We start from the raw sequence: 12,470 nt of genomic DNA on the forward strand, positions 1-12,470 counted from the left end.
GCTGAGTATTTCCAGCATTTTCCATTTTTATCTCAGATTTTTAGCATCTGCAGTATTTTCCTTTTGCGATGGATTTTTGTTGTTTCACTGCTAAGTGGTTCCTTTAGCATCCAATAATGTTACAATTACTTTGATTTTCAGCTTGGGAAGGCTTCTCTGACTCAGTAGGACAGATTGGAGCAGCCAATCAGGCGGTGGCCTGCCTGGACTATGATGATGAAAGACAGACATTTGTCACTTGCAAATCAGGGAAGGGTCCATTGTTGCCCAACATCTGCCTGATACTATTTTCGAACAGGCTTGTAAATGGATGAGAAGCATGCCCAACTACTTAAGCAAGTTTCAAGTTTAAATGGGTGGAGCTTTCAGAATCCATCTGGGATTTGCTCGCCATCTAGCTCAGTATAGGAGTGGCCTATAAGAGCTTACCACTCTCCCACAACTGAATTGCTCTAATGGGGCATATGCTTGGTGCCTGCAGCTCAGTAGCAGCATTCAAACAAAGCCTGAATTCAAAAATGTTTGAACTCAAAGGCTTAACACACAGGCTTTAATTAAGGCTAAATTCTGCCTTTATGTACAGCTTGGAGTATTTTTAAATGTACCAATGTAGGTAAAATGCACAACAACGCTCTTAGTATAAATTGGATGAGATCATCAACAGCTGTCTTCCCTTTAGATTCATGACATGCAGTTTTGGATTGGAAACCTTGCAGAATAGATAATTGTGTAATGTTATTGCTCAAGTATAATTATAGTTGATGCGAACCAGGGATAGTTGTAGCAGCCAGTTTTTCTTAAGCTGTGCTGGGGATGTTCTAGATCCCAAACTTACAAATTTAAAGAATGTGAAGCATAAGTGGAAATAATGTAGCCACATCCAAGAAAAAGAGCAGAAGAACATAAGAAATAGGCACAGGACCATATAGTCCCTCAATCATGCTCCACCATTCAATATGATCATGGCTGATCTTCTGCCTCAACTCCACTTTCCCATCTGTTCCCCAAATCCCTTAATGCCATGAGAGACCAAATGTCAGTCTATCTCAGCATTAAATATACTCAACGATGGAGCATCCGCAACCCTCGTGGGTAGACAATTCTGTTGTATAAGGGCCTGTGCTGTACTATTCTTTGTTCTTTAAGGTTTTAATTTAGGCAGGCATCAAGATTGGCGCAGGCTTGGAGGGCCGAATGGCCTGTTCCTGTGCTGTACTGTTCTTTGTTCTTTGTTCTTTGAAAGGGTAAATGTTTGATACAGTGAGAATAAATCCCACCCACTGTAGTGATGATGATGTAATAGTCACATGGGTAATAGGAGAAGCAGTTAGAAGCAGCACGAGGTGTGCTGGATAGATAGGTTTGTGGCGAGTGTAAATAGTTATATCTGCATATAATAAACGAGTTATTCTTTAGCCTTACAAAGAATCGAAGACTTCTTTAAACAACACTCAATCTATGCTACTACAATACACAATATGACATCAGTGGTGGAAACACCCAGGCAATCTTTACTTTTGTTTTTTTCTTTTAGGCTTGCTTGTTTAATGGAGGTGCCCCCACTCTTTTTGGGAGTTCCCGTGCTTTTTGGGGGTTTCCCGCTCTCCGCCCTCGCTGACAGCCTGAGTAAAGGATTTGGGTCTTTTTTTTCCCCTGTTCCCCGTGCACCATTAGAAAAATACTGCACCCTTTTTAATGGGTTCCTTACCCAATCCCCGACCATCCGCACCATGACTCACCTATTCGCAGGATTCTTAATTTTGCTCACAGACCACCATGCTTCTGTGGTGCAGCCTGAATGCCTGCACAGCTGACTCACTGACTGTCCATCTCTTGCTATGACCGAGGGGGGAGGAATGCACTATTTATTCTAGTTCCACTTCTCCACGGGTCACAACATATATTTAAATGCTTTCCCACTTACCGACACGATCAATAATAGACTCTATTTTTATCCCAGAATAAAACACACCAACCAGGTTTCTTTAATAAACAACAAAATTATCAGTTTATTATCAAGAAAATCTTAACCAATAGCGAAGCAAAGCAGAAACACACAGATCGAAATATAAAAGCTCCCTTTTTACCTTAGCCCTTCACACACACACACACACACACATGCACTCTTTAGCTGGAAAAATAAAGGAATTTTCGTTTTAGAGTTCTATTACAAAAAAAAGGAGGAAAAAAAACACTTGGGCTATATACTTGATAATTCTTGAAGAAGAAAAAGAAGATATGGAAAGATGTCCTTTATTTTGGTTTGATGTCCCAAATATGTATAGACGGCCTCACTGGGATCTCCCTAGAACAGTTCTTTTCAAGCGACGTTGAAGATCAGTTTGGGTAAGCTTTCCAGGAAATGCAGCATCGGAGGTTTCTGACAGGCTTTACAGCAAAAATACGGCAACAGTTTCAGTAAGCTTCTTACACTTGCTTCCCAGCTTCTCGAGAGATGAAAAACTAGCAGGCTTTTTCAGACTGCTGGAACAGACTGAGTTGGGGTGTTTGTTCTTCTTGGCAAGTTTTCTCCAACTGTCTTTTCAAACCATTGTCCATATCCCAATGCACCGTCCAAAATGAATCCATAAACAATGCCAAGAGTCAAGCCTCCTGACCCCTATAAATCTTGACCTGTCACTTCTCTGCAAATATCTTTCCCAAGTCAAAAACAACCCCTACTGGGTAATTATTTGAAGACAGCTGCCTTCTAGTAACTTTTTATAATCCAGACCTCTCAGTGACCCTGGTTAAAAAAAATCCATGGACTCCGTTTCAGCTTTAAACCACAATTCTTCAAAATTTAACAAAAAATGAAAGCACTCGTAACTCTCTTCCTTTGACTATGGAGCAGCTCTAGAGCTTGTCACAGTCTCCCTTTGAGATCTCCCATTTTCTTGGTGCTACTGTATGAGGTGAGGTATTCCACAAATTTTTGGGTGTTTTCACCATTGCCGCCATATTGTGTATTGCAATAGCATAGATTGAATGTTGTTTAAAGAAGTCTCGGGTTCTTTGTCAGGCTAAAGAATAACTAATTTATTATATACAGATATAACTATTTATACTCGCGTCAAGCCTGTCTATCCAGCGCCCCTCGTGCTGCTTCTAGCCTCTTCCCAGTCTAATACCCATGTGACTGTTACATCATCATCACGACAATGGGAGGGGTTTATGCTCACTGTCTCAAACAGTAACTCTTTCAGGCCCTTATACTACATCAAACACGATTCCCCTTTCGTAAAACCATATTGACTTTGTCTGAACATACTATGATTTTCTGAGTGAGTGGTTAAGACTTCCTTAATAATATATTCCACATTTTCCCGATGAATGATGTCAGGCTAACTGGCCTGTAATTTTCTGTTTTCTCTTTCCCTCTTTTCTTGAATAGCGGTGTTGCAGTTGCTAACTTCCAATCTGCTGGGACCGTTCTAGAATCTAGGGAATTTTCGAAAATCATAACAAGTGCATCCACTGTCACTGTAGTTACCTCTTTTAGAACCCTAGGATATAGGGTTTGACAGTCTTTAATCCCTTAAGTTTCTCCAATATTTTTTTCTCTGCTGATATTAATTACCTTAAGTTCCTCACTCTTATTGGTTCTTGTTTACTCTTTATCTCTTTGTATATAATTTGTGACTTCTGTGAAGACAGACATGCAATATTCATTCAGCTTCTCTGACATTTCTTCATTCCCCATGATAGTTTCTCCTGTCTTTGCCTTTAAGGGACTAACATTTACTTTAGCTACTCCTCCTTTTCATATACTTGTAAAAGGTCTTACAATTTTTATATTCCTGACTAGTTTACTCTCATTCTATTTTTTCTCTTTTTATCAACTTTTTGGTGGCGCTTTACTGGTTTCTCAAACACTCCCACTCCTCAGGTTTACTACTATCCTTTGAAACATTATAAGCCTCTTCTTTTAATCTGATACTATCCTTAACTTCCCTCGTAAGCCACAATAGATCTTTCTTGCTGAGTTTTTGTTTTCTAATGGAATGTATTTTTGTTAAACATTTTGAATTGGTTTTTTTAAATGTTTCCCACTGTTTATTTACTGCCGTACCCTTCAGTCTATTTACCCAATCAGCCTCAGCCTGCTCTCCCCTCTTACCTATGCATTTGGCTTTGTTTAAGTTTAAGATTCTTGTTTGGGACTGGGATATGTCGCTATCAAATTTAATATCGAATTCAATCGTATTATGATCTCTTTTTCTCAGCAGATCTTTTACAACAAGATTACTAATTAATCCTGCCTCATTGCACGATACTAGATCTAAAATAGCTTTATCCCTAGTTGCTTCCACAACATACTGTTCCAGGAAACTGTCCTGAAAGCATTCTGCAAATCTTCCAGACTAACTTTGCCAATTTGATTTGTCCAGTCTATATGAAGATTAATGTGCCCCACAATCATTACATTGTTTTGTTACAAGCTCCAAGTATTTCTTACTTAATGATCTGTCCAACTGTATAACTACTCTTGAGGGGCCTATAAACTACTCCCACCAGCGTCTTCCGACCCTTGTTATTCCAAATCTCCACCCACACCGATTCGACTGCCTGACCTTCTAAGCCAAGATCCTTTCTCACTGTCCTTATGTCATCCTTTGCTATCTGGCACTGGGCAGACAACACAACTTTCAAAACTCCCGGTCATGGCTGCAAAGAACGGTATCTATCCCCCTGACTATATTGTCCCCCATCACAACCACAATCTTTTTCACTCCCCCCACTTGAATGGCTTCCAGCACCATGGTTCCATGGTCAGTTTGTGTATCCACCCGGCAGTCCTTGCTCTCATTCACAAAGGTAGCAAGTACCTCGTACCTGTTGGTCAAAGTCAAGGGCCCAGTCTCCTCCATCACTACATGCTGGATCCCCATACCTGCCTGATATGCAGTCACCCCCTCTTATCCCTGACCATTGACTAACTCTAAAGTTCTACTTAACCTAAGGGATGTGACTGTCTCCTGGAACAAAGTATCCAGGTAACTCTCCTCCTCCCTGATGCGCTGTAATGTCTGCAGTTTGGACTCCAGCTCAGCAACTCTGAGCCAAAGTTGCTCAGTATTATTGTCATTCATTAGAGGATCATTCAAGAAATCAACAAATCTAATAATGGTAGTGTCAATACCATAAGGCTGCTGATCTCTTTAATAAGGAATCAGTGGACTTTCTAAAAAATGAACTTTTTTATTGTAGCTACAAATTGCTTCAGAAAAATTACTTTTTATGAACATATTATAGAAGACATTTTGAAGATAAATATACTATTACAAAAGAATTTGCAATGTATTTGGAAATATATATATAATATATATAAATATATATATTGTATATATATATATATAGAGAGAGAGAGAGAGAGAGAGAGATGCATAAAATGACCCTTACCAAAGTCTAAGTGAAATAGCACAAAACCAGACTGCAGCTTGTGACATGCAAATATCTTAACACTAATATGAAATATAAGGGTCCATAAGCACAAACTAGTTTGTGTATAATTGAAGAAAATAAAACTAAAAACTAAATGGAAACAAAAATATGTGGTACTACAGAAAATATTTCTTTTCAAATAATTGTAGTGTTATAATCATAACAAGCAATCCTGAAACGAAGATGAATCCACAGAAACATTCTGCTGAATGGTACATAAATGGGCATGTTTTGAGTCAAATATAAATGTACACTGACATACAAGCACACATGGAAATATACACACAATACAGATATGCACAACTGTGCACTGTGCCTACACACATATGTGCACAGACACACATATTTATGCATTCACACACACTCACATACATATACACACATGTTCTATGTTTCAAATCTGCAAATTTCCCTGACTGATTAGCTGTAGCTTCAAACTAGACTCCACCCCCACTAATAAGAATACAAAATGCAATCTTGGGCGACATATAAAAAAAAACACTGCAATTTCAATTCTAACCAAAAAATGTACAAACAAGCAAGCAATATGAAATCATAGTGAAGAAATGATATGCTATGGAAAAGAAACATTCAAGTGAGAAAAATCTGTGTCACAGAATTCAGAGTTCCTGAAAGGTTTTTGCAATGATCTACTGGCTGCTTTTCACAGTCCTAATACTTGTTCTTTTTCAGAATGGTACCTCTGGTAACTGAAATTTAAAAAAAAAAGTATTATTTCAGTTATAATGCATTCAATGGTGATTCAGCAAAATATGCAGTGAAATTTATTACCATTGCAAAAATTTAAATAATATAAATATTTCAGGAAGTGTTGCATACCTTTCCGTATCCTAGGACTTGGAACCTACAACAAAAAAAAGTTAGATTTTGATATTCCTGTCCAATTTCTATTTTTAAAAAGTTGCAATCTTTCTTATGGTACATCAGAATCAAATAATATCAGAGCAATTGACAACACCTGACCAGCAGGACTGTTGCCAAACACCCATAAGAAGTATTCCTTCAAAGGTGGGTAGTTGGCTGTCTCTTGATTTATGGTACGTCTTGACAATCTGAGGTGGCTCTTTGATAGAGAGTACAGCCTCCCCAAGACCTTCCATGAGTTTATCAACAAGACATCTTCAATCTTTCCTTTATCATCCTCTGCATTCCTCATACTCGGTGATTTCAATCTCCATCTCATTTTATCTCTCCTCTGATATCACTGCCCTCCTGTTCTCTTAATGCCTCTCTCCATATAAACTCCTGCATATCGTCACAGCCACCCCTTTGAACTTGTCTTCACTTATGGCCGCACTCCTCTCATTGTGTCGCTCACAGATAAGGCCATTTCTGATCACGTCCTTGTTTCTCTCACGACTTACAACCTCTACCCCTTTCGAATCTCACTTCCTCCTGCATCTGCCAATGGAAAACTATCCCGAAGTCACTGAAACTGCAGTTTCAAATCAGCAACTATCTAGCTGTTATTTCTACATTTGCCATATGTCTACAGCTGTCGATCTCCTCACACATTCGTTCACTTCTGCCTTTGAAGCTCTTGCCCTCAGTTAAACTCTTACTCTTGCCTGCATTGATCATTGACTTTAAAATGGCCTCGATCATCACTCCCTTAAGTCCAAGGGATGCAGACTGGAATGCATCAAATGTACATCTGGTTTAGCAATCCATCGCCAGATTTGGCTGGACCATATAAAGCACTATAAAGCCTTGATATCCTCTGCCAAAACTATTCATTATCCAAGATCATCCTAAAATACAAAAATGACTCCTGGCTTTTTTTCTCCACTACCAACTATCTTCTTAAACCCCTCGGCACTACAACCCACCCTCATCACAAACAATAAATGTGAGATGCTCATGGACATCTTGGTTACTAAGGTTGAGATTGGGTTCAACTGCCTCTGTTACTTACCCCTTTTTCTTGCTCATCAAGCCAAATGTCCCCAAAATTTCACCATGCAATCTTGCACTATCCCTGAACCTACATCTTGCTTCAGTTTCCCTCCTTTTCCCCATCATGCTCTCATCTTGTTCATGGGACCCACACAATGCTCACTTGATCCCATTCCCATTCAACTGCTTCACACCCAACCTCCATTCCTGGCCTCCATTCTAGCTGACATTGTAAATAATTTCTTCACTTCAGGTACTGCCCCCTCCCCCTTTCAAAATTGCCATCATCATCTTATCTTCAAAAAGACCATCGTCAACCTCTCTGTCCTTTCAGATTATGATTCAATCTCCAGCCTCCTTTTCCTTTCCAAAGTTTTTGACTGTGTTGTCATCTCATCTATTCCCATCCTATCTGCAACTTCCTGTATGAATCGCTCCAATCAGGATACTTGATTCCAAACTGGGCATCCAATTCAATGTTCTCTCCAACAAAAGTTCACCTCCTACCACCTCCATAAATCACCTGTCTCTGCCCCTACCACAGGCTATCAGCTGCCAAATCCCTCATCCATGTCTTTTTCACCTCCAGACCCAACTATTACAATCCTCTCCTGTCCAGCTTCTGAATCCTCCATGTACTTCAGCTCATCCAAAACGTTCCTGACCATATCCTAACCTCCACCAAGTCCTGGTGACCCATCACCCCTTGCTCACTGGTTAACATTGGTTCCAAGACCCCAATGCCTCCAATTTAACATTCTCATCCTTATATTCAGATCCCCTTATGGCCTCACCACTCTTTATCTCGGTAACCCACCTCCAGCTCGACAACCTACCTAGACCTCTGTGTTCCTCAACTCTGGCCTCTTGTGCATCCTCACTTCTTTACCTCACCATTGATGGCTGTAAAGTCAGCCATCAAGGCCCTAAGCTTTACAAATTCCTCCCAAAACCTCTTTACCTCATTCTCTTTCTTTAAGACCCTCCTTAAAACCTACTTTACCAAACCTTTAGTTAGCCCTTGTAATATCTCCTTCTTTGACTCAGTGCCAGTTTTTACTTCTATGGAATACCTTGGGACTGTTTTTTATGTTGAAAGTGTTATATAAATGCAAGTTATTATTGTAGTGAGTGAGACAGCTCTTACACTAAAAACTAGCATACAGGTGCAGCAAGCAATTCGGAAGGCAAATAGTATGATGTCCTTCATCACAAGGGGATTTAAGTACAGGAGTAAAGAAATCTTGCTGCAATTGTATCGAGCCTTGGTAGGACCGCACCTGGATTATTGTGTGGAGTTTTGGTCTCTTCATCTAACAAAGGATATACTTGCAATAGAGGGAGTGTAATGGAAGTTCACCAGACTAATCCCTGGGGTGGCAGGATTGTCTTATGAGGAGAGATTGAGGAAACTGGGCCTGTATTCTCTAGAGTTTCGAAGAATGAGAGGTGATCTCATTGAAACTTACAAAATTCTTACAGGGAATGACAGGGTGGATGTAGATCAGATGTTTCCCCTGGGTGGTGAGTCTAGAACCAGGGGACATAGTCTCAGAAAAGAGGTATGCCATTTAAGACTGAGATGAGGAGGAATGTCTTCACTCAGTGTGTGATGAATCTGTGGAATTCTCTACCCAGAATGAGCAAGACAGAAATCAATAGGTCTCTAGATACTAATGATATCAAGGGTGTGGGGATAGTGCAGGAAAATGGTGTTGAGGTCGATGATCAGCCATGATCTAATTGAATGGTGGAGCAGGCTCAATGGGCTGAATGGCCTACTCCTGCTCCTATGTTCATTACATGTTATTACCTTGGTGATAATAAATTGGCTGCATTTTCCCCAGGCTATCCCCTCCCCTGGCCCACCACCTCCACTCCACCAGCTTACTTCCTATACTGTCTTTCAACAAAAATGGAAGAAAATAAATTACCCATGAATCAAATTACACATTCTAAAGACGTGCATTAATTTTGTTAGCGGATCTTTAATTACGGGAAAAACAAAGAGTAACACAAAGAAAGAGACCAGTGTGTGTGATTCAATAAATGATTTGGTGCAAAACAAGTTAAAGAAATAAAGATTTGCATTTATATAGCACCTCAGGACATTTGAAAAGAGTTTACAGCCAATGAGGTGCTTTTTGAAGTGTAATCAGTGTTGAAATGTCAAAATACAGCAGCCAATTGGCACACAACAGCTCCCGTAAACAGCAATGTGAAAATGACCAGATAATCTGCTTTAGTTGGGTTGGTTGAGGGAAATACATTGGCCAAGATACCCCTGCTTTTCTCTGAAGTAAGGCATAAGGGCCAGAATTTTATGTTGCGGTGGTGGCCCCGCCCACTGGCTAAAAAAGTCAGAGGTGAGCCTGCCTCCACCAGGCCTAGAAGCCATACAGTAATTTTACATGGCCCAGGCTCTTAATTGGCATTGGTTGGGACTGCCACCCTTCTGAGGCATGAATCCCACCTCCAAGAGCTGCTGGCCAATCAGTGGGCTAGCAGCTCCTCAGTCCCAGCAGCGCCACTGGGAGTGGGGGCCATTGTTGAGACTGCACCCAGTGAGAGGAGCAGCATGGATGCTAGCCCGAAAATGGAGATTGGGGTTTCAAACCTCAGCAGGGACAATTGGCTGGGCCCCGGTGAGGGGGTGGGGGATGATTGAGAGGGAGGAGGTGTTCCAATGAGGCAGCTTCTGCCACAGGGCGGGGCGGGGTGGTGGTGTGGTCCTCCGTAGTAGTGCACTAGAGTATCAGCTTAGATCTTGTATTCAAGTCCATGGAGTGAGACATGCACCGACAAGCTTCTGATTCAGAGGAAAGAGTACTACAAACTGAGCCATAGCTATAGTGGAAGGGAAAAGGTTTGAACTGATAATGAAGATATAAAAGTTCATGCATTGAAAAAAAATGGGGAGGGAATAGAAACTGATTACTATGAAAAGGAATGTTACAGGTAAGACAGTTTTATATATGTATCTTATGAGCTTAACTACAGTTGTAAACTGATTTTCATGAAGTTCTCAGAGTTCATAACCTTAACAAATTCCTGTTGCGTATAGTTGTTAATCACAGAAAAAAGCACTGAACTTTAGACAAATTAAACCTCTGAGGGTAAGGCTGACTCTCAGCAAGTGTAAAGGTTACATTTGAGCATCTTCATATTATTTGCGAGCTAATTACAGTAACTAAAACACCCAAGTAATGTGTCCAGTGGCCATATTGTTTAAAATACATCGACAATTTTTCATGCACAGTTATTTCATATTTCCGCCAGTAAGCAATTTTAACTGAATCACACCTTAGCTGGGCTTACTCCAAAGCGAAGGATATCTTCACTGCTGAGCTCCATACCATTTCGGCTTTCTGCTTGTCTTGCAGCTTGTAAATGAAACAAAATGTTCTGTTAAGAGACACTGTGGTGCATATAAAAGTGAATTACCTGAATTAAACCTCTGGACAAAAACAAAGCAGATGTTTTACAATGGCTTATGCACCAAATCCAAAATGAAGACACATGTAAGTAGTTTCAGATCAAATCCACACATTTGTACCCATTAGCTCTAACCCTGTGCTTTTGTTTTCTTTTGAATAAGATGCCCAGAGACATTTGAAATTGAAATTACTTGGTGCCAATTATCATCTTGCTACCACCCCATTTACACATGTAAGCTGAAAGATCATTGACTTGAAACATTAACTGCAGCTGGAAATTTCCCAGCCCGTTGGTGACAGTGATAAGGTGGAAGGGGAAGGTGTCAGGAAGGTAGCTCAATGCCTTCCAGTCACCATGGCATATTTCCAGCAGTTGGAAGGTTGGCAGCTTGGCCGCCCGCTGGGTGGCCAATTGAGCCATTTAAGTGGCCAATTAAGGGCCACTTCCCCCTCTGCGGGCATTTTGCCCATGTTGGAAGTGCCTGGCTATTGAGTGGGCAGACCACCCAGTGAAACTTGGTGGCCTCCCAGTGGGCTCTGGGAGTGGTGGGCTCTCCTTTAGGGGCACTCCATGGCCCACATAGGGACCCATCTGGTAGCAATGGCCACATGAATTGCAACAGCGCCCACCCGAATCACTGGGGCCTGGCTTCCGGGCCTCTCCCAACCTACCTGAACTCTCTTCAAAGGCCATTGAGGCACCAGCTCCCTGGAGCTGCAGCTTCAGTAAATGGCCACTGAGAGCAGGGAGGCTGCTGAGCTGCCAGCCCTATGATTGGGCTGGCAGCTCTTGGGGGTGGGCCACCATCCTTGATTGGACAGTGGGCTCAGCGGCAGCACTATGCCACCCTGGGTCCTGCTGCCCGCTGAAGCAGGGTCGCCTCCTGTTTTCTGCCTGGGAAGCAGGACTTGCTGGTAATCGGTAAAATTCAGCTCTCTGTTTCTCTCTCCCCAAATGCTGCCTGACCTGCTGAGTACTTCCAGCATTTTTGGTTTTTATTTCAGATTTCCAGCATCCATAATATTTTGGTTTGTTTCAGGTGAAGAGTGTTATGGGCAGAAGTGTGTCATCTCCCCATTCTCTTGGCTGAAGTAAGTGAGGGGAAAATAATAAAACAAAAACCTAAGATGAAAGGTTTTCAATTTTTCTTAAATTATTTACCTATCCAGTTTAACCTAGAACATGTAGCACTGTGTTTGCACTGTATACAGTGGTTTCATTACATAACATCATGTGTTGTGTAGTCTTGTTGTTATATGTAGACCAGTCCTTACCAGAGGGCTGCAGGACCCTGTTAATAGCATGGATCACACCATTAGTTGCCATCAGATCGGAATCTATAACTGGAACTTTATTTACATTAATAACATGTTTTTTCTGAAAGAGAACACATGATAATTCCATTTATTCAGAGTATAGACCAAAATGAAACAATGACAGAATTCTATGGTAAGACGCCAAGCACTCACTGTTCCCACTTCGAGTTTAGCACCTTGCAGGGATTTCAACAGCACAAGCTGGCTGGCAGCACCACCACTGACCAAGATTTTTTCACCAATATGGTACTTCAGCAAAGTGGGATCACCTGAGGAAAAAGAAGTGAAGAAACCAAAACATTTCAACAGATGGTTGACCTTTTTGAAGGAAATAGCAACTGGTTTTGCTCAACC

At 41.1% G+C, this 12,470-nt stretch overlaps 1 protein-coding gene across 1 annotated transcript in view; it reads right to left on the reverse strand.

Moving 5' to 3' along the window:
- Positions 1 to 2,031: 2,031 nt before the first annotated feature.
- tgfbi (transforming growth factor, beta-induced) overlaps positions 2,032 to 12,470 on the reverse strand; it is a 77,945-nt gene continuing 67,506 nt past the window's right edge. Inside the window, exons 13-17 of the mRNA XM_068043659.1 lie at positions 12,270 to 12,385; positions 12,075 to 12,177; positions 10,666 to 10,745; positions 6,286 to 6,310; positions 2,032 to 6,155 (exon numbers count right to left, since the gene is read on the reverse strand). Of these exons, the coding sequence (XP_067899760.1) occupies positions 6,118 to 6,155; positions 6,286 to 6,310; positions 10,666 to 10,745; positions 12,075 to 12,177; positions 12,270 to 12,385 (362 nt within the window). The 3' untranslated portion in view covers positions 2,032 to 6,117. The remainder of the gene's footprint in view (positions 6,156 to 6,285; positions 6,311 to 10,665; positions 10,746 to 12,074; positions 12,178 to 12,269; positions 12,386 to 12,470) is intronic.

Source organism: Heterodontus francisci, chromosome 12 (assembly GCF_036365525.1).
Source record: "Heterodontus francisci isolate sHetFra1 chromosome 12, sHetFra1.hap1, whole genome shotgun sequence".
NCBI lineage: Eukaryota > Metazoa > Chordata > Chondrichthyes > Heterodontiformes > Heterodontidae > Heterodontus > Heterodontus francisci.